General features: G+C 32.5%; 1 protein-coding gene across 5 annotated transcripts in view; it reads left to right on the forward strand.

The window, feature by feature from the left end:
* LOC117238943 (protein eva-1) overlaps positions 1-24844 on the forward strand; it is a 336187-nt gene that overhangs the window by 242110 nt on the left and 69233 nt on the right. For all 5 annotated transcript variants that reach the window (XM_033504147.1, XM_033504148.1, XM_033504146.1 and 2 more), the window contains 2 exons: positions 9296-9445; positions 12145-12288. In XM_033504147.1, coding sequence (XP_033360038.1) covers positions 9296-9445; positions 12145-12288 — 294 coding nt within the window. The remainder of the gene's footprint in view (positions 1-9295; positions 9446-12144; positions 12289-24844) is intronic.

Here is a 24844-nt window from a genome sequence, read left to right on the forward strand (position 1 = left end):
AACGATAATTGGTATCCAAATACTTAAATAAGAATACAGATATATACGTACTCCTATACATTAATTATCTGAAACTTCATTAAAATCACTTCTTTAGGGAGATCATGCGACGGTTGCAAAAGCTCCTTGTAACTTCCGCCGTACCTCGAAGGTAAACAAATCCTTTGTTCATAGTTAATGGTTTTGTTAGAGCAATTCCAAGTAATAATATTCCTAAATACGTTATGTGTGTAATACTATCGCCAGCATACTTAGCCAGCGTACTGGTGACATCCGTGTACTAAAACAATTAAATCATTTCAAAGTACGTTCAACTGTGTTACCTACATTAATCAAACAGTGCTAAGGAGGCACGCTTGCATGTATTAAACGGTTCTCTATATGTAAAATACTACACTATGTTCCACGAAAGAGCTTATTTCCGAGGATTGAAACTGTTTGTTGGAGAAAGTTTCGAAATGTTCAAATTTCAAAATTTAATTTTTCAAAGTAAATATAAATATCCTTTGTTACTTTGTACGATTGTTCTCTGATTTCTTATATTTAGGCTGCAGATGTTTTTGCAAATTTATATTTTTGTGAACGCAATTAGACAAAATTACTAAAATGGTGGAATATAGTTTCAGAAAACAATAGATAAGACATTATTACGATAAAATTGTTGTGTACCGCGTTTTTTAATCAAGTCTTCAGTTCCTATTTTATAAAAAGAAGCTCCATTGTTCTTGATTTCAATTTGAAAAAAGAAACCATTATTTATAAAGCGATCGAATAGGTAAAACCGTAAGACTAAATTTGTAACGCTTCGTGGCGCGTAGGGAATATTGATCCAGAAAAAACAACAATGATTCCGTTGCAACGAGTCTTACAAAAGGTAGAAAAAAAAAAAAATAGGAGTATGAAACGAGATTCTGTCGATCGAATGGTTAAACAGTTGGCTTTGTAGATCAGAATCTTTCGCTGTGAGAGATCGATTCGAGTAAATCGATGATACGCGAATGGATTGTGAACGAAAATCTGTGTTACGTGTCGTAAGCGTGCAAATTGCTTGTTCCAGATTAATGTTATCGTGTTGAACATCCTGAATCGACATTTAATTAAATAAACGACGCGGAACAAAAGTGTTTTGCTCGCTTGCACTCGTGTCTATCACCAACTGGTCACTGAATGATTGTCATTAAGTTTAATTATTCAACGATTAGATTAATCATCGCACGTTCAGAAAAACCTATGTGTTGGTGTGTATGTGTTGCGTGTGTTTAGAATTTGGAAATTAAACTGTGATTACGAGGATAATAAGGTGGAGCGTTCGTGTGTTAATAATGTGGTGGAATTAATATGATGGATTCGAATAGCTGTCAGTAGTTCGTTCGCCAGAGGAGGTAACAGTAGAAACACTGATCTCCAATATGTATTTAAATATACTATGTGTATATGTGAATAGTTACGTGTATAGTTACACCAGACATGTTAAGGGTACCTATTTGTCACTGACAGCCTTAATTTTGTCAAGAACACTTGCATGTTTTTGATAATTGTAAAAGCAATTCTAATGTCAACCATCATTCTTCCTATATGTCAATTTAACACGTTCCAATAAATGTAAAGCCATTGATTATTTTTTTCATTACATTGATTTGATACCAAGAACAAATTAAATTGAGAACATGAAGTATGATGCTCGAGAATGACAGTGTATTGACATTCATTTACAACAAAAATTATTTCCAACGTATCAACACGTTTTGAAGATGTTGTATGACGAAAGAGATATCCTACTAAATATTAATGCTTGATTCAAACTCGACATTTTAGTTTTGAAAAATCGATTTGTATCATACAATTTTCATACAAATGAAATTTTGCAGAAGTGTAATATTTATCGAAATGAAAATATGATTTTATTTGGTGTCTCTTTATTATATCACTTTACTTGGAATTACTCCATACTGTAAGAGTCAACGTAGAAATAAAACAACGAATGAAAATAGCTATATGTTTATTGACAAATAATTATTTCGCAACTCTCTGATTTGTATTCTTCCAGAAAGTAACATAGGCACATCGTAGCAATACATAGGTACGTGTCTAACAATGATTTGAAAATACAGTATTAATTTTCGTTTGCCATTTTTTTCTGCCTCTCTGATAAAATTGCTTACAATCAATTTTTACACTGGCAACTTTCGATACTAGCTGTTCACACCAGTGGCAACCAGTCATTATTGATTTCGCAGGGTCAATACAACTTCGATATACACTATGCACCGTATTCTGCACGCGTACCATACCATGGTCTATACTCTTTCTTTCATCTCCTTCTCTCGTTCTCTTATTCTTTCTTTCTCTCCATGCAGTCACGTTTTTTCCGTGGAACAAGTTATACAGTAAATCCATTAAAACAATGAACACTAACTCCAATATAAAATATCCTTCTTCGCGTTGCTAACCGAAACGCTCTGACAATCATAATTAAAACACTCCAATTTCTTTGTGAATATGCGTTATGCGTTTCTGACGAATAGTTGAGGTTATCAATTACGATTAGCACCGGTAATTCTTATTTTATATGCTGACACAATGTCTCGAATATTTACAAAAATAAGAAAACATTTTGAAAGATTTAGCCATTTGATTCAGCTAATCACGATGTTTCTACCGCTTACATTTATTAAAATTGTATACGTAAATTTTACTTTCTGTAAATGCTTTTTTGACAAAGTAAACAAATACAAAAGTCGATAAAAGGCCCTCAATACTAACAACAATAATTATTGTTCAGAAAATTAAAATTAAATTGGATCGTAAGTATAATTGGCATTTATCCTATTTCAATTATGACTTGAATCAAGAGTGAGGCCCTAAGCCAATTTATTGAGTGACGTAAATTGAGAAAGACATAGGGAATAACGTTAAGAACTTCTTTTAGAGTGTTCCTCTTTGTTGAGGGGAAGATTTAGGTTCAATCCTGATATCGATTGAATTTATTTAATAGACCCTTGGATAGTTTATTCGACGAGTATTTCTTTTCGCTGACACTTGATTTTGGCGTCTCTTAAATCTGTCCAAGTGTTAAATGGATGTAGAGGTTCTTACCTGCATTCTTACCTGAATAAGGGTTTTCAATTCCAAACAACCTCACCGTTTCCTGGAAGAAGCTTTATTAATTTGTATCCAGCAAGGCGGCAATTCATTTACTTAAATTAAATTTGGTGTCAAAGCAAAACTTCAATGAATTATTTTTAGTTTAAGATAGTAAAATTGCAGCAATATAAACATATACATATTATACTAGGTTTTGTAAATTACTAGAATATCTACGAATAGACATATTTCGTTGATTACGTGCGATACTGATTAATTTTAGAGCTTCAAACCACAAGTAGATTAATTTGTTGTCTTATAAGTTTTTATTTCACAGATACGCTATTTCATAGTATTTTGGTTTCACTTACATAAAATATTTTTCTTTTACTGTAAGTATTTTTAAAATTATGTTGAAATATTAATTAAATGTAATTCTATTAAATTGTCTAACAATAATAACTTATTTTACATAAAATATTTGATAATTTCGCCTCAATATAAGTGTAAAAAGAAAATGAAAAAATAATAGAAGAATACATATAATAGTAGCACTGAATTTTCCAGGGTTGAAAAATTATTACATTTATACGCTATCATTTATATGCATTCCCTGTGTATAGAATATATCATGTCATATTTTGGAAATCAGGTGATCGTGCCGTAGACCAACCCTTGTTGCTAAAACTTTTAGAAATGAAGTTTTCCAATATTCCCAGTTGTATTCTTTATTCTTCAACGTATTTGTTTGATACCATTCTAGTTCTATTTTTTCCAAATACATCTTCAAGCACTTGATTTTCTTCTCCTCATTCTGGATTTTTAATTTTTCGCACTCCGTTTCATATTCTGATATCCAATCTGTGGCTTTCTGTTTTCCATCAAATTGTTTTAAGCTGAAGTTTGTTTCTTCTTTATCATAAATATTGTGTTTTTGGAGAGTTTCTAACAGTCTTTCTATGTCTAGACTAGACCTGGCTTCCGTCTTTATTTTCCTTTTGGAAATGATTCCTACTTCTTCTAAGTACATGTTCTGGATGTCCCATCGTCCATTGTGAGTATGATATTTCTGTATTGGCCTACCTTGGTTAGACTTTTCGAGGCATTTCTGACTATTGCTGAATTGAACAACCGAGGATGATAATTTCTCACTTGAAATATTCATCTGGGTACACATTATCCAATCTTAAACACCTAACCTGAAGCTGAAGTTCATCAATTATTGAACAAATCCCCGCTGTGCGTATTTAAACTACGTAAACTACGTACATCCTCGACTCAACTACAAAGAAAAATGAATTAGTCAAATGAAGCACGTTTAGCTAATGACGTTGTAGCGCAATAAGTAGCACGTGTGTCGTCGCATAGATTTGCGGCGGACACGTGAGGCATCGCTTGGTTTTGGCGCACAATGTGACACGTGTAACGTGTATCCGTTTTCTTGATTCAGTACGTTTGAATTACCGCTTGCATTGTGTATATTTTCTTTCATTTTCTTTCGTGCTAATGCCAGTGAATTTGTATCTGTCAAATTAACACACGTTTCATTTGTGACAATCATTTAATAATTGATTGAAACGGTACAATTAATTCTTGTACAGGGTGTTTCATAAGTGATAATACTTACAACAACTTACTTAATATTCTTTAATAATAATTAGAGAGAAATAAAATATCAAACCAAATACAATTGAAATTATATCATCTTTTTCCAAGAATATTTTTACTTCTACAAAATTTATATAGAAATCCATCCCTATCTTCATATCTTTCAATTAAGGCTTAATACAGCATTTTATTTTCAAATTGTCAAGCTCAGAAATTTTCAAGTCTAAATTTTCGGATTTTTATATCCTTGAATTTTCACATTTGTTACTGTACGATAATATTTTTTACGTATTATTTCACTGTTTAATGAGCTTATTCGTTACTAAAAACGCCCAAACTCTATTTTCCCAAAAACGTAGTTTTACACGAAAATATTTGGTACTATATTTTTTTGGTACTTGACCTTATTGAAATTATTGAGATTAATAATTATTGAGATTAATCGTAGTTACGTTGGACTCGCCCCTTCAAATACAGTGTGCGCATTCTCCATTTTGTTTCTGTTAACATGATCTCTGGCGATTTGAAAAGAGGATCATTGCTATAAATGTTCGTAACAACACACACGAAAACTTTAGAAGCCATCAAAACTGGGTCGATCGAAGAGGCAGTTGCTTGATAAAAATGCTTTGTGCTAAATCTATTGTCGCTTCCAGTACTCGAGGGAATTACGTCTTGCAACTGTAGTATGACGCCTTTTTTGTCTTTTTCTTACCAATTAACGCTTCAATCTGGATATCTCGCTCGAAAGATAGTTCGATAAGGGAGTTCCGATGTCTTCTTATCTTATTTTAAAAACCATTGTATAACTTTGTCCTTTGACGAGCCTCGTTACATGCTTGACGAGTTACTTTGTAACCTTTTCTCGTCCAAGAGGCTATTTGTTGCAAGTTTCCAATCGTCAGTAAGAACAGAAAATCAGTTTGATGCTTGAAAATAGTTCGGTTTGTAGTTCTTAGTTTGGCTTCAATTGTTTGGTTGATGGTGTAATTATTAAGTCTTTCCTGTGTGTCGACTAAAAAACGTTTCATTACTGGTAAACAAATTTGGATTTTTGAGCTTTCTATGCTTTTGAGCTTTTGAGCTTTATCAATGGTAAAAACCGGATTTGCTGTCAATTTTTAAATATTTAGATATACAATATTTACAATGGCGATGAAATTTGTTATGGTACTGTAATCGTAAAATAGAAATGGTTTAAAAACCGGATCGTCATAAATTATCAGATATAAAGATTCTCAATTTTTCTAAATATATTTAATATCATGTTTCTAAGATATCCTTCTTTTTTAATAATAATAAAAAAGGAAAGAACGATTGAATATCATATCTCCTTAACAAGAATCTTCTTATTCCTACAAAATTTATATACAATTCCACCCTTATTTCTTCTTTCCACCCAAGTGTATTCCACCTCCTGTTAACCAAATATTTCTTTCAAATATTCCACATTCACTGGGAACCTTCCCCGAATTGCCTCTTACGCTCGTTTCACATACACTTCCGTCAATAAAGAATCGCTGGAAACGAACCGGAGGTCGTTTTCCTCCCGCATTCTCGTAATTTTTCTTGAAATCCAGAAGAGGCGTTTCTGTAACCACAAAACTTTGAAAAGTTTGAAAAGCCGCGAAAAAGAGGCGGCGTAAATCGACGGCTCAATGAAGTAGGGTTACAACACTTTGTCTCAGACGTGTAAGAGCACTCGGCGACTTTAAAAGAGCGGTTCGTTTCCCGCGCGAGAGATTCGTACTTTTAAAGGTCGCTTTAAACGTGACTTCGGGAGAAACCACGCTTTCAGGCAGATAATTATAATATGCATCGAGTTACACTAAGTGTTTCGATTATTTATTGAAAATTGTTGTGTCTTTATTCTTGTTGGGATTTAAGGTTTAAAATAATTTTAGCAAGAAGCTTTATTTGAATTTTATACAAATATTTATAGCATGGAAAGCTATTCCTTTTGAAAATAACTTCACATTATGTTGCATTCCATAAATTTTGTTATATTATATGATATAAAAAATATAAAGATATGTAATTTTTCTCGCGTAAAATGTAAATAACTACAATATATTATTTCTCTCGTAGATTTCGATACTGACTTTTATATACGAGTGAATCTTATTATTTCTTGAACTTTCTCTAAATTATATTTTTATAAATATCTTTATAATACACGTTGTGTACGCGCACATAAATGAATAATATTAGGCTGTACACAGACTACGTAACAAGTAGTTAACATTCGAATGCATAATTAGCCACAAATTTTTTGCATGTAGGAAAACGAAGTGCATGGTTTAAATATCGAAGATAATCATTTTATTTACGATTCAATTACGCAGTTTATCGAAATCCATGCCGAGTACCTACACCATATCTTCAGATTATGGGTGCAGTTTATCTTCTTTATTGCCCGTTGTTCGATTTTCTCCTGAACAATTTATACTGTCACCTACTATTATTCATTACGACAATCACACTTATGATTTTCAAAGTAAAATATAAAATTGGCAAATCAGATTGATACAAATCATTTGTGACTCGTGTTATTATAATCTAATTATAGCAAACATAATCATTTCTGTCGTAATCAATATCCAATGAATTTAATTTGGCAATCCATAGAATGGCTTCCAGAAACTTCTCATTGTCAGTATAATTGCAATACCATAACATTTGAAATTAATACCTTAGAATCCCAATTATCCAAACATTATACCTATAAATTGATTCACAGGCGATATATTTTCGTCGACAGAAATTTATGACTAGGATGAGATTTCTTTCCGTGAGAATTTCATTCTTGATAATCGATACCATAAATATTATCATTCGATCAATCTGATTCTTAACTTGCCAGATTACTATTGATAAAGCGCATTATCTTAAAGTAGTATTATCAACGTAGAATTAGTTTACTATCAAACAGACGTCAAATTTCTAACTGAATTTGAAATTTATATTTCGTTATTTGTATATTTGCTCATTTCGTTATTCTGTAAATTTTTGTTGATTTTCTTTAACGTATTATGACATTGAATTGAAATGATTGATCAGAACCAGGATACGTTGACGTGCATTTGCAAATTCATATTTCCGTAATTAACATTTAATATCTCGTAAATATTAAAAAATTACTTACTTTCGTACATTCGCTTACCAGAAAGAGATGGCATAAATAATCACAAATTCTGGAAGAAATATTAAAAAATAGTGTTTAGAATCATCATTTTTATGCATTAATTTTTTACATTCCAATTTACTAATTTGATCATTATGAGTTCTTAATGATCCAAATATTTCGTGCGTCATTTTCTAAATTTACCTGACTCTTAAAAAAAAAATGTAGATATTTATGTTGCTCCTCTATTGAACCCCTCATGTAATCATCCGCAAAATTCAAGAAAATGCACGAGAAGTGCGTTGACCTTGCGTAAGAACAAGTGAAAATCCTGGAAATGTGGTGTTCGTTACACCAATAAGGTTGCAAAGCTACGGAGTACACTATGATTGCAACCACAAAAACGTGTTATGGTAGAGCACCTGATCTGGTTGGGTTCGTTGGAATTTGAACCGTAACGAGACGAAGCAGGTTTTATCGAAACTCGTATCTCTGGCAAAAACCGTTTCCATTCGACTTGTTTATGCGATTGTCAACGGGCACGTATAGACCAGGCCAGGATATAGCGAGCTCGTAAAATCAGTCAAGAATGAAATTAACACATTTTGAGTGTCAGAACAAACGAATTTTTTTTTATTGCAGTGTCAATTTTTATTGAATGGTATAGAAACGCACACATATTAAAATAAAAATTGAATATGGTTTATTTTTTAATAACGAAGAAATTTTTATTCCGATATCAATGTATTTTATATCGAGTGATATAGTGAAATATATTGAAATAAAAGTTAGATATAGTTTGCTGTTTAATAGCGAAGACATTTTTATTGGAATGTTAATAAACCGATGAAAGTCAATGAAACACATATAAAAACGAACGTATTTCATTACATTGTATGAATATAGATAGATAGATCTTAGTTCCCAGATTTTACTAGATTTCGACGTCATAAAACTAGTTGCCGTTTGAGTTAGTACTCAAATAGCTATGAATTTGTTCACGATACAGCATAGTATAAATAAACTTTGCAGAATATTTTAAACGGCAATAAAAAAATATGAATACATTTAAAATGTTAGACAGTTTTCCAATAAACATTGACAATATATTTATGACCAAAAAAAAACAAACATCATTTTTCAAAAAATGTTTCGAAAAATGTAACGATAAAGTTATGTCATGTTCTTTCGTGAAAAGTAAATATAATAGGGAAATAATACAAACTCTTTGGAATGAAACGGTATTAAAATACCGGTATTAAACGGTAAAAAACGGTATTAAAAGATTTTGTCAACCTGAGATACGAAAACCTAGAAGTTTTGAAGTTCGGAGACTACGATTTTCTAATCATATTAGCATTCATATTCATACAACAAAATTGTATTTTATCATATTTTGAACTTGTAATTACGTTGAACTTGACAATAAAAAGCAACAGTAGAGCGGTGAATTTATTAAAAAGCTCTTTTATGTTCCAGACGAGTTCAGAAGTAAAGTTGCCTGCGAGAATGACGTCATCAATCTTGTCTGCCACCCTGGACAAAGGGTTGCCATTTTCAGCGCATCGTTCGGCAGAACGGAGTACGAATCCCTTCAATGTCCTCAGCCGCACGACGTGAAAGAAGAAAGTGAGTAGATTTTTTTATTGTTCTAAAAGTTCGTTTTGTAAATAAAATTCTAAATATTATTGTTGTATTTAATATACTATGAGAGCCAGATATTCTAGCAACTAGGTCACACCGGATATTTTTTTTATATTGCATAAAATAATAAAAATCTACCTCTCTATTTTTTATTCATGAAATCAAGTATACTTTCGTTTGAAAATTCCTATACATACGTAGCCTGTTCGGAAATAAAATTTGTTAAACTACAATAGTACATTTAAGCTATGGTAAGGTGGCGCATAATAATCATGGGTTTCTATAAAAATACTTCATTATTACTTTAAAAACTTTTCTAATTTTAAGTTTAGTTTGGTAATTCTAGCTTTAACAATATTCTTTTAGATAGAAGTATCAATTAATTACTCTCGATTTCTTGATACCAGGAAATCTAACTTCAGTTTTGTTTCACATAAATTATAAAAAGTTTGCGTGAAACTGAAATTTTGATCATCAATGTCTAGCTTTTAGCTGTGGAAAAGATTTAAAAACGCTCTTAGATACAAGTTAGCATCTTAATAATTCTACCAAATATCGTTCTCGGAACCATAAAAGCCCTCAAAGAAAATAACGACCAAAAAGATATTCGAAAGTTAGTCGGGTCATTAAATGTTTACGCGAGCGTAAACATTCATGACCGTGCCGTTGAAGCAAGAGCATAGAAGATATACGATATAATAGCAGCTTATGAATCTCAAAGAGCAATTCTGGTTTTTGATAAGTTTTATAGCAATACCAATATTCCCTAATTTCCTTTATCTTAACGAAAATATTATTCTTTAATCTTACCTCGTATTTGAGTGTTTCAACAATAGTTAGGACAAAGTGTTATGTTCTACAGTGTTATGTAATTTTTCCACATAAAGATAATTTCATCTAATTTCGGATCAAATATATACTTATACAAAAAATAAATAAAATAATCGTAAAAATAATATAACTATTAAATATTATATCATAGCTATATGTATATTTAATCTTAAAAATTGTAATAACGAAAAAATTTAAAAAATCTGATCGTATATTTAAATATTGATATTTTGTAACAAGAAACTAGAATTAAGTATTGAAAAACTCTTCTGTTATCAACATAAATATAATACAGTTATCGAATTTAACATTTCTTGCAGAAACGTGGATATATTTTTAAAATTCTATGTTCCTAAAAATCTAAGGAACAGATGTCCTTTCTGTTCATGAAGTTACTTTACATGGAACATGACGTTAAAATAAAGATCCATGAAACTGCACATTTACATTCAATAGTCGGACGAATCGATTCAAAGTGCTGCAATTCGTGACGGACTTTACGAGAAAATGGAGCAGAGGTCGGGTCGCTACCAACCCCTTTGTGACGATGTCCAGATGGCATCCTCGTGAGGATAACAGCTCCGAAAACACTGAAATGCCATTGGCTACGGATCACTCCCTGCAAAAGTTTTATCTGATACGTTGATTTTGGCCTTTCGTGACCTCGTTAGTCTATAAATGCTTCTACGGATGTTTCTGCGATTTTAATTCTCTAGTCGTAATTTAACATATTCCAATGTAGAATCATCAATCTTTCATTTCTGTCATTTATCATAATCATCAGTGAGTGCATTAAACGTCAAGAATAAATAGATGAAATTATCATTTTTATCATCAGAAATTACATTCATAATACATTAACTAATACTTTAACGAAACAAGAAACTTTATAACTAAAACTCCAGTTACTAGAAATTTAATTTCCATTCCATGATATTTCTCTGACAAGGGCTTTTATTAAAACTTCTAGGATTAGACTAGATTCAGTACGAACCTCCCTATGAACGTTCCTTATCAAATAAATTTTCGAATCAATTGAACTCTTCCTACGGTTGGCAGGATATTGTAACAAATTCAAAGGTTTCCTTCCTTGTTCTTCGGCTTCGCCCACACGTAACAATGAACTACATGTAATGGTCGTTTCCCGAATGGTTATCTACGATACTGTCACTCGCGATATTGTTTCAATCTGCGTGTTTCTTGGCCATGTGACACATCGTCCTGCTCTATCATGTCGTTCTCACAAAGGTACCTACCGTGACGGTGACATGCAGAAGTGACTTTTGACTCTGATACACTTCGAAATTTCAGAGAGGAAGGTTAGCTAAATTGGAACTTTGGAAATTTTTCCAAAAATGATTGGAAAAATTTTAGGAACCTTTTGATGATATTTCATACATGAATGTTTGTTTTTCTGATTTAGTTTAGGATTTCTTTTCGTTTACTAAAATAACAAACGACACGGATGACGCATGTTCTCGGAACAAAAAGAATTTGAAAAAGAACTAAAATAATTTGAAAATAAAAAAAAACTGAAGCAATTTGAAAAAGAACTAAAACAATTGAGAAATGCGGTTTAAAGTGAACTAAAGAGAATAAAATGGTGCTTTATATTCATATGAGCGTTATGCGGGATTCATGTCAAGCGTCGGATTATTAACCATGGATTGATGAAGTTGACATTTCCATTAAGCGCTCTGAAGTAGTCACAGTCGACCTTTAATCCGGTATTCAGCTTTCATTCGACGAACGATCCGCGCAATTTCTGGTAAGCTGGGAAACTAGCTCTTTTTTTTCTCGTCTATGAAGCTACGAACGAACGTACTGAATAGATCAATTCTGTCTGGTTACAGCTTGTATGGCATCGTACGCGACGGAAACCGTGATGAATTTGTGCCATGGGAAACGTCGCTGCTCGGTGGTGGCAAACAGTTCGACGTTCGGTGAGCCTTGCAATCCGGAAAGCAGAACGTATTTGAAAGTTGTCTACACGTGTGGTAAGTTTGATTATTCTTCTATGAATATGTTAATTATTACGATAATGTTAACGTACGTTCTTTTTAATAAAAAAGTTTATGTAACTTTAAATTCATGTCAGAATATTTGTGATTATTGTAGTGTTACTTCAAGGTTTTAAAATGTGATTTTTTGTGATATAATAGAGGTACTTTTAGGAAAGCTATATTTTGGAGGTCATTATTCTACTAGAAAGGAGAAAATGAATTTAAAATTTCTGAATTAATTATCATTTGCAATTGATAAATACGTATTATTATATATACTAAAATAATTTGTACTAAATAATTCGTCCTCCAGCTGGATTCAAAAGAAATGGAACCTTTTCAAGGATTTTGAATCCTTTTAATAACAAAATGATCCTTCGATCAATTGAAGCATTTAATTCTCAGTTTCCATCTTTAAAATATTTATCGTCATTACAACGCAAAGCAATATCGAACGTTCTTTATCATTTAATCATTTAATTAATTAAAATTTGTGAAATTACGAAACAATTACGGAAACAATTATTATTAGCCCTTTCCAATATCCAGCAATATAAATTAATTATTATAAATATTATTCCTTTCTCGTTCATTAACTTTAGAATAATTTATTTTGTAATATAAGACAAATTAAAATCTATTTCTACATATTACAACCACTGTATTGTATTAATAAATTTACTAATGAACTATAAACACATTAACATAACAGTATTAGCGATTATTTAATGTACATAAATTCCAGACAAATTTTTGAGTTCAATTTCCTGTATATATATATTTGATAGGTTATTTGCAGAGTATAAAATCGATAGTCGAACGTTATAACACGCTCATTGGGAATATTTGGGACGAATTTCGATATTTTTCACGTGCGACAAATGGAGCGGAACATTTGTTTTGCGCGGAACGTCATGTTCTCTGTGATCTTTTATGAAACCGGTTTGCCCTGGAAAACTGTTCGCCGTTACGTAATAAATCACCGTGTATTTTTAATGTACGAATGAAAACAACCGAATGACGGAAGCAACTAATTTAATTTGAACCGCGAACAAATACTGTCTCGGGTCCACCATTCACCAATTTTTACAAACAATTTCACATCTGAGACGCATTAATTCGCATTATTTGACACGAAAAAATTTATTCGTTTACTTGCTATTTTATGAACTTCTGTCACTTTTTACCAAGCACTTTTCGACCCAGTTTGGTAATCGTGTAATTCTTTTTTATCTGAAATGATTACTTCTGTTAAAATTGGATAATAATAACAGAAGTTAAAATACTGTATTGATATTTCAGAATACTTTCAGATAGGATAAAACATATACGCGAAGCAGAAGTTTTGTGAGAAACAATATATGTGTATATATGTATATAATTAGTGGAAACTTTAAAATAAACATTATTTATGTCGTTTCATCTTGTACAGAACTAACATTTACTATTAATACATGCATTCATTTAATATTAATAAATCTATCAATTTAAATATTGACACAATATGATACTAAAAATTACATATATAGATGAAACTCCAATTCAAAGAATGTTCTATGTATCACAACATTTCTACGAAGTTTGAACAAATTTTCTTTCAAGAAAAAAGGAAAAATCAAATAAAAGAAAGATAGATTTTGTGAAAGATAACCGCAGCAGGACATGAAAGATTAAATATGGCAAAGCCTGATGAGCAAACAACAGAACATTCACGAACAAGTCGGAAGTCCATGTCAGCAGCGTCGATTGACCCAAAAAGCTTGAGGACGATTGACGCGCAGCTGCCTACTCGCGGGAAGTTCTTCTGATGGCTTTTCACTCGGGATGGCTGGTTTCTGTACTTAATGGCCAGTCAGTCTGAACGAAAGGACTTGCTTAATAGCCATTGTTTGGACCGTTGGCAAGTGAATAATGATCAGTTGTATTCCATTCGGAGGTACCGCCAATGCGAACCTATAATACTTGAAATTCACCAATTTTCGAGTACGTTATATAGAAACACTTTGTTTCCTTAGTGCCTGTTTCATCCGCTCGGAGATTATTAAATTACACATATTTGTGTATTTATAGGAAATTTGAAATGTAAAAGTGAACATAATGAACATATGATGTACAAAGGTATATAAGATATTCAAAACAAAAAATTCGTTATAATATTTAACGAGGGAAACAAATACATATTTAGTTAGCTTTCATTTTTTAATTGTACAGTATGACTCTTCAGTAAGTATAAAAATTAATTGGCGAAAATAATCTTGAATAAATCGGATGAGAAAATTTGTGGATGAATTTGCTTAGAGTAATTATTTCATTTCTACTTTTTTGCTGCAATATAAACATACATATATGTATATTTTAAACTTTGCACCGAAGTGATGCTATCATATTTTTACAGATACTTTCGTTATTTCACAATATTATTTAAACACCTTAACATTCTCAAAATTGTCTGAAGATCATTTTTACTTAGACATGTAGACATTTTTGGCACAAGTATGGTTCCAAAGTTTTATTACTCAAATGAATAGTACAGAAATGGAAAGAAATCTTTATGAAAGGAATGCGAATCTGATTGGTTATTTTTGACAGACTCGACACAATCGTAAAGTTAAGGACACGTATTGGTCAAATGTGTTACATATACAAACAAAACAGTGTAACATTGAGTGATGGTGAGCGACAGAGAGCATTACCCTCCTTATCATCTCCATAGTATACAAATGTGAGAAGATAATACATAATAACCAATCATTACATAAAAGGAAGCTGACTAGTCAGAGTATGAATCTGAAAATTAAAAAGTTAGAAAAAGTAAGTAAATAATAATGTGAAACAGGTTGATGTATCTAAAGTAGGTTGTGAAACAGCAACACTCGTCAGGGGAAAATATCTAGGAAGCTCTTTGAATAATGAAAACCACTACCGTAAGATGTAATTTCCCCAAAGAAATTAAAAGCGCATTATTTCTTGTATAAAGCAAATAAATAGAGCTAGTATATCGCACGATGTATGTGTGCCTCATTCACGATAAAGAAAAATAGAAATTGATATATTTATAATAGACGGAAACATCAATCTGTCAAATCAAAAAGTATCCAGAAACTCACCATAGAAAATAGTAATCAGTCAAATTACAAGATACCCGAAAAATCATCACATAATATCCTGAAAAATTCTAAGAAATGTAATTTTCGCTATCCCAATTTCCAAGCCCCACTAAACTCCTTTAGGAGAGTGTTATAATCATCCTAAAGAAAATTCTTCGATAATCGTCAAAGGCACGTGCACTAGAGAAGCTCCTTTTTCCGTTTCTTCCAAGAAACCACTGCGACTCTTTTTACATAGTAGAGCAGAGATTTTACAAAAGAAGATTGTAGGGCCAATTTTCTAATCTCGATGGCGCGTCATGAAGCATGGAGTTTCAAACCTTTTCGAAAACAGGTCGCTATCTAACTAACGACACTCTTGACGATACATAGAGTAGTCAGCTATCTCAGCCGGTGCGTTTCTGTGAAAAATTCCAGAATAATGATACCGGCACGGCCTTTAACGAGCCACGTCGTCCGTTCGACCCGAAGAAATCCGCTCGGGCATCGAGCGTACCGCGTCGCGTATAACGAGCCGTCGCTTGTAATGCCAAGTTATTTTCATTGTGCACGCGATACAGGAAAGAAACGGGGACTGGCATCTCTGCTTTTACTCTACTTTCTTCTTCCCTCTTTCTTTCTAACTGGGTTGAGAACTAACTACGGATTCAACCGCGGACGCTTTTAATGGCACTCGTCGCGTAACATTGTCGCTGCGGTAACGACCGACTGCTCGTATCGTCGGCGAGTTTATAGCACAGGCTGGGCCTGGGATCACCGGTTAACACGGAAAAATGAGCATCGTTATGATGTTTGTCATTTGGTTTGACCAAGTTTTGTTTTTCTTCGTTTCCACGTACGTTTCGGGCTAGACACAGTAGAACATTTTTCGACAAGTAACAGTGTTGAGTTTGTTAATTGATGGATTAGTGTGATTATTGTACGAAAAGTGTTGATTTTTTTGTTTAAAAATCTATTGATGAATTATGGAGAGAGACAGTACCTCAAATGCATTCTCCTTACTTTAATTATTTGATGATTGCATAAGAAAAATATGACACGTCAATTAATAAGTAAGAAGAATTAACAGTAAAAGAAATCTACAATTGTCAAATCTAAAAGTGTCGGACTAAAGTTTTCATCATAATCAAGATTTACAACAAACTTGTGTAAAATGTGCAATTCAGCACTAAAAATAGAGACATTTTCATAAAAATGTTTAACACGACTGATTCAGTTTCATAATGCATCCAGATGACGTGTATTAATTAGTACATTTTATCCATTCCATTAAATTAATGTAGGAATTGCAAAAGTGCCATGCATGAACAGCCCTAGAGGTTCGTACTACCCTCGACACGTTACACATATTCATTGAAAAAATAAAGAAAACTACGACAGATAACGAATGTACGAATGCAAATGTTTGCAGTAGTCTAATTGCATATTAATCATGAGTGTATTACCTGTGAGTGAAAAATAAAGGTGTTTTACAGGTTAATGCAATATTAATCGTATTTTATCTCTTAAAGTAATAACTTGATGTATCTGTAAGAGATCGATACATTAAGCTGTGCTTGCAGCTTTCTTGCTGTCAGCCTTGATCAATTACACGCGAATATACAAATTAACCATGTAAGTTGCAACGATAGATTCACTCAAAAAAGAAATAGAGATAGAAATAGAAAATAAGAAGACAAGCTTCTTCGGTAATAAATATTTCAATTAATACTTTTTCACTTTTTGAATCACACGGATACAGAATTCTAATTCTAATAATACATGTATAATATGATTTTTATTATTCTTATTACTTTTCGATTGTCAAAAGTCGATTTAGAATTTTGTGAACTTTTAAATAAAAAAATATTTCACCATAAAACACGCAAACAGATAAAAGAGTGTATTAATAAAGGACCAATCGTTACAAATTGTTGTTCAACAACCGCTTAAATAAATATATAAATATAACAGAATAAAAATATATAATATATAAATATATTGTGGCGGCACTCAACAGCAAATACTACCACTCGACACTAAGTAGTGTCGGAAAATGGCAGCGCAGTGGTTAGCGCCTTAAGTTACAAACATTCAGAACCCGGGTTCAAATCCCGGCGATCGAAGTCTCTGATTTTTCTGGAAAAATGGAAGAAAAACAGCAGTGTACCCCATCAGCAGTGACATCTACACCCGCAGCAGAACCTATCTCGGCTTCCACGCAGCCAGCAGCTACAATTAATCACGGACAACACTTCTTACTACACCTCAATATAATGAAAATGTATAAATATAATAAAAATATATTCCAACTGGAAATAACGTTGAAACGTTGACCGAAAGTAAAACGAAATTTCGAATGTAACTACATTTCTAATGTTCTTTTTCTCTCATTGTAACACTGCAAAGACATCGCTTAAGGCATCGCAAAGATAAATAACAGAACCATAAGAGACAGTGTTTAAAAGTTTTGTTTCTAGCAACTTCCCCAACGATTTTCCATTTCACGCGCGAGATAAAAAATCGACTGTTCACAGCGGCAATCAATTCGAGTAATCGGTGGAGTGTTTCACGTACTCACGGCTGGACGCTCTTTTTATTTAGTTGCGCATTCTATTTCCCCGTCGAATTTTATACGCCGATCATACCGCTTCCATTTTTTGACGACACGCCGATCTTTTCTGGGATATTTTTTCTGAAACATAGCTCACGCTTCGATACTAGATAAAACGGTCTACCGTAATTGAGAACACAATTGTAAAAATTCAACATAACCTCAATGTGCACCATATCGAGAATTGTAATTTTATTTCAATTTAATGTGTCAAATGAGTTCAGAGAGGTACTCATTAAAAAAGAGGTACAATATTAACGAGATCGTGGAAAGTGGAATGGAAAAGATAAGTGATATATTAACTGCGAATGTTTATGCAAATTTATATTTTTATGAACATACATACGTTATCACTTGAAATTTTCAAATCATGCTTTTGATGGGAAAGAATTTTGGGCTTTTAAAACTCTTGTCTCGCAAATGAGAAAATAACAATAGTTATATTTATCCAAAATTAATTATTAGACTTATGTCTTTTTCACTTAAATATCTTTTCTTCCTTTTAATGAAAATTTAAATATTCCTTCCGTATATATCTCAGTAATTATTTTTTAATAATTTCCAGAAGATTAGATTAGATGCTATAAGGAGTACTTTATTTTAAACATTTTTTGTATTTATGTATTTTAGCTGTATTCTGAATATTTTTGTGTCTTTACATTTCCTATGAGTGCATAAACATTTGCAGTCTAATAACATAATAATAAAATTGAAAAGGAAGTGTAAAATTGTGTTTTGGAATCAGGAATAAAGAGCAATAAGGGTGGATAAAGGGGAGGATGATCGTAGGCAACTCGAATCATGGTTGCTCGACGCAACTCGATGCAAATACAGGTTTCCTATTATGCAAACAATCCTCATTACATTGCCTTAAATACAATACCTTAAAATACAATACGTTTAATATAAATGTAAATATAGGACACGATGTGCCGAGTTAATTAGCGGAATTCGTTGAATGAAAACTAAATGTTGAAAGAAATCTAAATGAAATAATCTCAAAACTTTTAGTCTATTCTCCTTGTTGATACTGTTTCTACTTTTTCGTATATGTGGTATACAGCGGCTAAATACAAAAAGCAATTTTATACGTCTGGATTACAAAATATTAAAGTTATTATTTGTTTCGATATGAAGTATTTTCTGAATTTACTTTTTAACATCGATTTAGTGTTTTATAATATATAAAGTTGTTTTAGCAGAAGTAGATAAAGTTACAACGATTAATGTTACAAAATAACATTTTAATATGGATTTAATATTGGAAGCAAATTAGAGTATTTTCTGATGTTTAGAAAAGAAATATAGAACATTTCAAAATCAGATTTTGTTCGTGAGTAAAAGATTTCCTAAGTAATTTTTATCAAAACGCTCCTTTTTCACAAATTGCATCTCCTCTTAGTTCATTGAATTATCAAATACTTCATATGTGAAGTACAAGCAGAGTCTTTAGTTTCATGATTATAATACCAACGATAATTACTTTCGTCAAAATTAAGAGTTGCACAAAAGAGTTATCGAGAGAAATGTACAAAAATAGAATTGAAATGTTTCCAGATTTCACATTAAAATAACAAACTACAAAAGTCATCATTTATTTTTTTTACTTAAATGAATAAAATTATATAGATCTTCAAGTCTTTTTCTATTGGTTACAGCATATTCCAACCATAGAATAAAACAACATTACAGCACGCTACCATTTCCAAATCGTCCATTCGAAAAATAATCGGCCTACTCTGTAGTGGCATTTATCCTCGAACAATTGTACAATTCATCGTAGGGATATTTTCAGATAGAATTTCCATCTGTCGTCGGGTTTTTTCATTAAGATCCGATTTATCGAGGCTCGTTTCGCGAATCGCGCACACGTGCCTGTGTAGGACCGTACCAATTACCGATGCATTAGCAAACAGGTGTTTCGCGCATTGCATTCATCTACCCATTCGTATGTACCGACGGATATTCTAGCCACGAAATAGAACTCGTTATTCAATATACATGTTATACTCTTGCAAAACGTCCTCTCTCTTCAGCAACGGAGTGATCCACAATACCGATTGACATGTGTGAGGTTGTTCGTCTTGCGTTTCCGTTAATCATTCTTTTCTTCGGTTAACTACAAAGTACGTATTTAACGTGTGCACGTGGATTCGCTAATCAGGATTCATTTGTCTTATATTTAACAACTGAGTCGCCCATTTACCAAATTGATTAATTTCATAAAACAAAAAGTAGAAAAATTGATAAAATTATATATATGGACTTACCCATTTTAACCTGTAAACCCCTCAATTGTTATTTCTTCTTCAATGAATGTACATACTAGATGTATATTATATAGTACTTTTATCCAAAAATAATCTGATAATTCTTTTTATTGAGAAAAGGAAGGAGAGTAGAGAAAAAGGCAAAACATGAAAAAAGAAGGAAGGAGAACACGCTGTGTTGGTATTCTAATTTAACAGTATGTCATGCACGCCTGTATAAGGCGCTGCAGGGGAGCTTTTTACACTAGTAAGCAAAATATGCGCATACGTTCAACAGATGAAAAACTCCAGGGAATAATCAACGTGCACACCACGGAGACCGCGAGTATTCTTGCCCGCGAGATCGAATTTCGTTTTCATCCCCTGACAGTTTTTATCGTGGCAGGTTTTACCGAAGTATACCTATTGCAAGTTTTCTTGCGTGGAAGGGTTCCAACGATAGCCGTGTTGCAGCTAATCATTCCACGAGGCCCGTGTGAAAGATGGGAGCATTTTGCGATTCACGGGTTGAGATAGGATTACGTTTCATTTTGTGAAAGATTTATTAGGTGAGAAGATATTGGGAGAGGTTAAGTGAATTTCTGAGTTTTATTTTTATTTTCTTTTGATCTTGATTATTATTATTATCATTATCATTATTATCATTATCATCATTACATTATTAAATGTGGATATGATAAGTAAATATTAAGTTGTCAAGTTTAATCCCATATTTGTGAATTTTATTGAAGACTATTTTAGTTTTAAAATATAAATCGGAATGTATGTATAAGTTTTAAAACTATTTGAAATTCAATTCTGTCTATTACAATCGCTTACAACACCACAACAATATACAAAACCATGTAAAATTTCTTGTATTTTTCATTTAAATATTAAAATTCATTAAAGTTCGCTCAATGCCCGACATGTTGATTACGACATGTGCATGAAATCAAACGTGATTCCTATTCCAACAACGATCCACCCGTTGGAAAGCATTGCGACGATGTTCTCTTCTTCGTGCCGCTGCCAACGTTAGACCATTGACCCGGAATAATTACGAAGCGATCTCAAAGTCTAATTGGATCCGCATGAATTATCCGCGTACATCAAAGTACTTTGCGGCGAAACACGCGATGATTTGACACCATGCTTGGTCTTATTAAACAAGTGGTCATTGGTACAGATACAACCAACTAAGACAGTAATCAATTCTTTACGATGGTTATTTAAAAATTGATAATCTTTAATTTGCACTAAAACTTTCATCTCTTATTTGTTAAGTAATATATAATTTGAAATCTGTTAAAGGTATGTATAAATTTATAAATTTTTTTGCGAAGTATTCTTTTTTTTGTATGTTTGACACATTTAAGAAATGCGAAGAATACAAGTAAATAAATTCGATTGTTTTATCCCTTGGGCAATATCTTCTGAATTAAATATTCAATAAATGTTCTTATATAATTAAATATTTTATGATTGATGATTCTTTGAATTAAATTTTGATATTTCACACACGAATGAGATATTAAACTCTGTGTAAAATGTTTTGTTGTGAATGTATCGTGGACAGTTCACGGGATGACAGGAAATTTATGTGACACGTTAGACGAAGTATGAAGGAAAGTTTATTCGGGAATCAAGAATATGGCGCATCCTTTTCCACTTCATTTGTCGTCGTTAAATTTTCTCGATGACGTGTCCCGAAGAAGCGCGAACGCTGGCGAAAATGGAAGAATAAGCGGAAGAAGGAAAAATAAAAAGCGACCTAAGTGACAGAGGGAAGAAAAATGGTTGAAGTAAGACCTGTCACGGAGCTGTCTTCAGTTTTTTATGGATTATTGGATCGATGTTGTTTTTCAACTATGGATCAGAAGCTTCTACGTAAACTATCAAAAAGTTTTAATAAATATTCATTTCTTCATATCTCTGCACTGCTTCAAATAGATCTAAATACATTTTAACAAGCAATTCCATTTAATTTTTGAAAGTTAACTGATATTTAATTATTTTCATTATTGAAATTAAACGGCCAATTTTATTACAATGATGAAATAAACTCCTGTAATGTAACAATTATACATGTATATTTTCTAAAACTTCTACTCTTTATTTTCTCCGTTTCTTTACTTCATATTCTTCATTTTGCAAAACTTCAAATTATTATTCATTTTCAATGAAACACCTCGTGCGAAAGCATAAAAATATTTTACGAATGGTTCACTAAATGTTTCCCAGAATCCGTTAGCCATTAGACGATCGAGTGATTGTCCGAACGACTCGACGAAAATTCGTCGAACGAAGAGGAAAACAAGTGTAAATAACACGGAATGAACACAATGTAGAAACGGGCCTTTCATGGTTGCTATAATAAATATTGTGTTTCGTAGGACAAATGTCCTGTTCTGTTATCGCGGCTAGTAAACACGGAGAAATTACGGTCAGTTGTGATACTCAGTCTTGTCTTTTATTTGGAAAGTTGGAATACTGCTCCGGGTGGCGTTCCATTTTGTTTTTCCTGCCCTCTATTTTACTTGAAGTCTTTTAGTTCGCATTGGTGCTTTGCGTCGTCCTTTTCATTGACTGTGTTACTGTCGATAGTGGTATAGTAAAAAAAATTTGATTATTATTCAACAGAATTGAGATTTAAAAAATATGTTAGAAGCATGTACATGATATCTCGAGGATAGTATAAGAAAAACGTATATATTGCATTTTTAATCATATATCAATCAATCTATTTAGACTTTAATATTATTTTACAAAATAATCGAAATGTCCAATTCGTAATTTTTTATAAATATTTCTAATTTTATAGATATTTGATTGATTTATAATGTTATACAAATTTCAAAGATTTGCATTCTATCATCTCAGTTTTAAAGTAGACGATCATCTTTCATAAAATTACTGAAAAGCACGATTGGAACATTTTAGAATATTTTGTATTGAAAATTTGAAATCAGTAGAATCCATCTATTTCTTATTTTCTGTGACGTAACTCTTGAACTCTTTATTTACAAGACACTGTAAATTAATAGTTGATTAATGTTTTAAGACATTAACCCGTTATATCTGCTTGAACTAAAGTAAAGGACGATCAGATGTCGAAGAAGAAACTAAACACGAAGATGAAACTCCAGATGTTTGCTGATGCCCGTGCCACGATACTCTTATATCAAGTTGTTGCATAAGTTACGTTCATCGTTGGTCTGAGGTAAAATAAATATCATGCTATTTCCCAGAAATTTCTACTACGAATATCCTATATCAAATGAAAAAGAGGACATTAAACTTGTGATTGATATGCTATTTACTTTCATTTTACAGTTACATATAATATCGTTAATCCACATTCTTATAAATGTATACAGCCATCGTTGTTTATTTAATTGGTTCATTAACATATCTTCATTTCTATTTATTTTTTATGACTTCAGTTATAAATGTTTAACAACCAGAACGCTCTGAATTTTAAGTATTTACGGTTCTAATTATTTATTTAATCTATAAACCTATTTATCTCATCATTATATCTATATCTATGTATGTATCTCAGCTTATCGCAAAGGAATATCTATATTTTGCTTAATAATAAATTTGTTACGACCGTTCGCGGAGAGACGCGGTCGCGAGGAAAACGCGTCAGCGAGAGGCGTAAATTCTCGCTACGATTCGGTAAATCGACGCCGCGAAGTAGTCGTTCCCCTGTTTCGGTTAGGATAACAGAGGTGGTTGATATGAATATGACACAGTAGTAAGTTATATTTCACCGGTTATTCCACAACTTATAACGAGGATAGTTACACTGGTGCGTATGTACGAGATGAGTGACTGAGTGATCTGCGGGTGTGTATACCCGCTCGAAGGATGTTGACCGTTCGAAGGATGCAAAAACAGTACTCTTGGGAGACGATGCTGTCTCGGAGGAGAGCTAAGGATGAGTGTGTCGAGCGCACGGGACCATCGGATTTGTTGGTGCCGATGTTATTTAGGAGAGTGAGGGAATAGGCTTCGTTTTTAATTGGTTAAACGAAGGGTCTTAACCGCCCTCGAGAGAAAGTGGTTAGTGGGAGGAAAGTTGCAGCGGACGTGACAAAAACTAACTTTCCCTTGTTAAGCCGTGGTAGACAATAGTCTCTAGAAATTCCTCCGAACCAGATGTTTGTTTCGTTTGAAGGACCTTTTCTAGGAAATCTATATGATTTATGGAAGGTCCTTGAAATCATGGAAGATACGCTGCGAGTATCCGAAGACATCTGGTAGCCATATTGCCAGCGGTGTGTGGCCTCGGCTAGGTAGAGGGTTACGCTACGTAACAAAATTAAATATTAAATAAATCCAATATTTGCATAAATTTTATTAAAATATTAGCACTGCAACATAGATTGTAATAGAAATTGTATCTTTCACATATACCACGATATATCATATGGTGAAATTTTAAGGGTTGCAAACACCATACAGTTAATCGTAGTAGCAGCGTTCATTGAGTTCAACTACTGCCAATACGGGTCAGCGACCCTTCCAATCAAATTTTGACACGAGAAAGTCTGGCAATTACTAATAAAGTAAAAACTCATGCATCAAGCAAC

The sequence above is a fragment of the Bombus vosnesenskii genome, unplaced genomic scaffold (genome assembly GCF_011952255.1).
Source record: "Bombus vosnesenskii isolate JDL3184/JDL3185 unplaced genomic scaffold, Bvos_JDL3184-5_v1.1 scf7180000013788, whole genome shotgun sequence".
NCBI lineage: Eukaryota > Metazoa > Arthropoda > Insecta > Hymenoptera > Apidae > Bombus > Bombus vosnesenskii.